General features: G+C 35.5%; 1 protein-coding gene across 1 annotated transcript in view; it reads left to right on the top strand.

Moving 5' to 3' along the window:
- LOC106531447 (protein transport protein Sec24B) overlaps positions 1-4,869 on the top strand; it is a gene marked incomplete at its 3' end in the record, with an annotated part of 20,606 nt that overhangs the window by 1,907 nt on the left and 13,830 nt on the right. Inside the window, 2 exon segments of the mRNA XM_014027322.1 lie at positions 1,500-1,658; positions 3,204-3,338. Coding sequence (XP_013882776.1) covers positions 1,500-1,658; positions 3,204-3,338 — 294 coding nt within the window.

The following is a 4,869-nucleotide window of genomic DNA, read 5'->3' as shown; positions in this document are numbered from 1 at the left end:
TGAAAATACATTAAGAGCTTTTTAATTCCCTCAAAACCGTTTAATTTCTTAAAAATTGCTTCAGCATATCTGGATCTATTTTTATCTTTTTATTTTATGTTTCCTTTTATGTTATTTTTAGCGTTAAGCAACAATTTTGTTAACATTTGTACATTTTTTGCAAACTTTAGCTTTTACCTAATCTTTTGCCGCATTTAGGGAACCTTTAACACTTTCATCTATCATTTAGCTGTTTTAGCTTTTAGCCCTTTTGCTTTTTTAACCACTAATTATTAGGCTTTTGTTTTTTTCAGCTAATCCGTTGTTACTTTTAGCTAAATCTTTTGTTGCTTTTAGCTTTCCATTGATACTTTTATCTAGACTTTTGAAACTTTTAGTTATGATTTTACTATTTTAGCCTTTAGCCCTGTTGTCTTTTTATCTGTTAGTTAGCATTTTGCTACTTTTAGCAAATCTTAGCAGATTTAGCAGATCTTTTACTCTTTAAAGCTCATCATTTTTGGTTTAAGCTGATTTTCTTTTGCTACTTTTAGCTAGCCTTATACCTTTAGGTATTATTTCTCTGTTTTGGCTTTTTGTCATTTSCTATTTCAACTATTAAGTTATCATTTTGCTACTTTTAGCTGATATTTGCTGATTTAGAAAACTTTTTTTTTGTTTTTCACTTATCTTTTGTTGATTTCGCTGATTTTTTTTTGCTTTTAGCTAGACTTATCGAAATTTTAGCTTATGTTTTACCATTTTAGCTTTTAGCCCTTTTACCAGTTTTAAGTATTACTTAGGCTTTTGCTACTTTTAGCTAATATTTGCTGACTTAGCAAATTTTTTGCTACTTTTAGCTAATATTTGCTGACTTAGCAAATCTTTTGCTACTTTTAGCTAGCCTTTTGATACCTTTTAGCTATTATTTCTCTGTTTTAGCTTTTTGTCATTTGCTATTTCAAATATTAAGTTATCATTTTGCTACTTTTAGCTGATGTTTGCTGATTTAGAAAACATTTTTTTTTGTTTTTCACTTATCTTTTGTTGATTTCGCTGATCTTTTTCTGCTTTTAGCTAGACTTATAATTTTAGCTACCATTTTAGCTTATAGCCCTTTTGCCAGTTTTAAGTATTACTTAGACTTTTGCTACTTTTAGCTTATATTTGGTGAGTTGACTAATCTTTTGCTGCTTTTAGCTAAATATATGACACTGAACTATTTTTCTGCGGGTTTAGCTTTTAGCTATTTGTTATTTCGGCTGTTCGTTAGCCTTCTGCTTCTTTCAGCTACTCTTTTACTGCTTGTAGCTAATTCTTGGCTAGTTTTAGTTAATGTTCTGTTTATTTATTTTTTTACTTTATTAACTCAGTTTCTACAGAAAAATAAATCCCTGCAGTAAAAACACAGTTTGACTCGTTCTTCAGCTGCTCTTTCTGTTTTTACTGATATGAATTTAAACCTTCGTCTTGGAGTTTTTTCTTCACTCTGACCAGATTTTATATTTTTATTTGATCAGCGGCGGTCCAGACCAACAGCCACCAGCACTACGACCAAAGCCCCGCCCCTTACAGCTACAACTCCTACAGCGGGGCGACACGAGGCGGGGGCGGTGCGGACCGACCTCCCTCAGGAACCCCCAACGCTTCAGTCCACTCGTCCCCGGGTCACCCCTCAGGTACGGGCAGCGACACGCTTCAGCTTCAGGGTTCTGTTTCGTATTTTACGAATTTTATCATCCTCAGAGCTCAACAGTCACTTCACAGCTGCTCTCTGGAAACGTGCACGTGATCCGTTGACGTGCACGAACATTTGCAGGTGTTCGAGTGCGGGCGAGACTCGATGCAAATTTGAAGGTTTCAGGGTCAGGAAGACGTTTAATCTGGTCTGCGATGCTTCTCTGCACCAGTTAGACTTTATTTAACGACTAAAAACAACGTCTGTTTGGTTTTATTTTAACTTTTGATCAATAAAAGAACATTTCCGACACAGTTTTATTCTGTTTAGTCAGAAATGTTTGTACATGTTTTTTTTCTTCGGCTGTTGCAAAACGTTGTTGAAACCTGCCTGAGCAGCTCTGAAGTCAAACTGTGGCTTTCATCCAGAAAATTACAGCCAAAATAAATGTTGCTTCAGGGTTTTTATGTACAAATAATTTCAGTTCGTTGATGAAGCTGAGTTATTAAAACAAAAAACACTAGCCGAGAGCTAAAAAACAAGCAAAAGACTAGCAAAAAACTGCTAAAGAGAGCAAAAGAGTTCAAGTAGCAAAGTGCTAACAGCTAAGAACAGCAAAAATGATAGCTAAAAGTACAATAAGTTTATGCAAAAGCTACAAAATATTAGCTAAATCTGCTTAAAGTAGCAAAAGACATTGACGTTGAAATACCAAAGGGCTAATACCTAAAATAGTAAAATGATAGCTAAAAGTATCGAAATGTTAGCTAGAAGTGACGAAAGATAGGATAAAAGTGGATAAAGGTTTGCTAAATCTGCAAATATTAGCTAACAGTAGCAAAAGGCAAACTTAACTGTTGAAATAACAAAGAGCTAAAAGCTAAAATCAGCTAAAATGATGGCTAAAAGTATAATAAATTTAGGTAAAAGCAACACAAGATTTGCTAAATATGTAAATATAAGCTAAACGTAGCAAAAGGCTAACAGTACTTGAAATAGCACAGGGCTAATAGCTTTAAACAGCAAAATGATAGCGAAAATATCTAAACATTAGCTTAAAGTGGCAAAAGATTACCTAAAACCAGCAAAAGATTAGTTATAATCAGCTAATGATTAACTGAAAGTAGCAAAAGGCTAGCAGTTAGAAGGACTAAAGGCTAAAATAGCAAAATGATAGCTAAAATTCTCAAAAGGCTAGATAAAATTATCAATGCATAGCTAAAAGGAGCAAAAGGCTAACTCAGCAGTTGAGAAAGCAAGAGGCTAATAGCTAAAAACAGCAAAAGTTTTAGCTGTAAGTATAAAAATATTAGCTTAAATTAGCAAGAATTAGCCATGAGCAGAAAAACCTGAAAATAGCAAAATGCCAACTAACAGTTAAAAGGACTAAAGGCTAAATAAAATATCAAACTGTTAGCTAAAGGTTTTGCTGCTTCCTCTTGTGGGCATAGACCAGGACTTGTGAAGATCCAGATCTGGTCAGCTGACGGTCACTCGCCCCTCTTCAGTTTTCTGATGAAGTTTTTGCCCCTCCCCCTCCCCACAGGCCTGCAGTATGGATATGTTGCTAATAGTGGAGCTAGCTCCGCCTCTGCCGCTACCTCGGGCCCAGCTGGAGCCCTGTCTTCATCCGGCTCTGAGGATGAGGAGGACGATGAGGAGGAGGAGGATGAGGAAGCAGGTCTGCTTTAGCTTTTACCCCCTCTCTTTGTTCCCACTTTTCCCCCGTCACAAACTCCACTTCTAAACCCTCACCTCCATCCGTCTGATCTGCTCGTCATCCCAACCTTCAACACGACTTCCTGTTCCATAATCTCAGCAGATTATTCACCTTTTATCTGTTTCCTGTCACTTTATTCTGCCCAAACTCATCAGAGCTCATTTTATTCATCCATTTGTTTTTATTTGATCAATTTATCAACCAAAAATAGAAAGAAAATCAAAATATTATGTTTGTATTTATATATAAACGAGTTTAATTAAGTCAAATTCTGAGCTTTTATGAAGGTTTTTCTCATTTATATTATTTTTATTTATTTTTGCACAACCAGGTGATTAAAATAAATTATTTTTTTTATAAAATAAATCTTTTAGAGTTTGCAGGAAATGGTCTTGACTGTAAAAATGTATAAATTAGATGTTTTCTTTGGTTTTACAGAATGTTGATGCAGTTTTACTGAATATAAAAATCAGTCAAACTATTGAAAAAGCACTTTTTGTACARCTAAGTGTTTACATCAGAACCAAACAGAAGAGAAGAAAAAGCAAAGTTTTATTTTGAAATGCAAATAATCCGTTGTTATAAGAGAGTCTAATTTCCATAAAGTTTTTTATTTGCATTTTAAACAAAATTTTAAAATAATTCAGTGATTTTTTAATTTGTCTTCTGGATTTAATGTTTATTTTTTAAACTCATTTAATAATGTTGAAAACGTCTCGTGTTCGGCTCATGGCGCTCCCCGTGGAGTTTAGCCCTCCACCGGAGCTTAGCAGGTGTTTAAATTTAGCCCCTCCCCCGTGGACAGGTGTTTGCCGACTCGTCACCAGAGAGGAGAAGCAGCAGGTTGGTTTTAGCTTCTCGTTGGTCTCTCGTGAACTCGTTTCTCCCTCGTGTCGCTGCGACTCACATGTTGACTCGTTCGTACGGAGCTAAATTAGCCACATAAAGCTTGTTCAAAAGGTTTGTTGGAAACTGAAAGAAAAAAATTAAAATTGAAAGATAATTTTGAAACTAAATTAAAAAAATGTTTGAAACTTAAAAAGTATGTTGTTTATATTTGATAATATGATACAAGGGCCTGCCATACTTAATTATATTACATGACCTGCAATATTTTTTTAATTATATGATGTGGTCTGCTGTGCATAAATGTAAGATAGAACAGCCTGCCATACATTATTATTTGATACGACCTGCCATATTTCTTATAAGTTGAAAGGACCTGCCATACCTCATTAATAATATTACCTGGATTTAGAGGAAACTGAGGAGACCGGTTCTGGAGGTTTTAGAGGAACTGAGACCGGTTCTGGAGGATTTAGAGGAACTGAGACCGGTTCTGGAGGATTTAGAGGAAACTGAGGAGACCGGTTCTGGGGGATTTAGAGGAACTGAGACCAGTTCTGGAGGATTTAGAGGAACTGAGGAGACCGGTTCTGGAGGTTTTAGAGGAACTGAGACCGGTTCTGGAGGATTTAGAGGAACTGAGACC

This window comes from Austrofundulus limnaeus, unplaced genomic scaffold (genome assembly GCF_001266775.1).
Source record: "Austrofundulus limnaeus strain Quisiro unplaced genomic scaffold, Austrofundulus_limnaeus-1.0 Scaffold635, whole genome shotgun sequence".
NCBI lineage: Eukaryota > Metazoa > Chordata > Actinopteri > Cyprinodontiformes > Rivulidae > Austrofundulus > Austrofundulus limnaeus.
The sequence above is the reverse complement of the archived record's forward strand: the minus strand, read 5'-3'. Positions and strand labels throughout refer to the sequence as shown.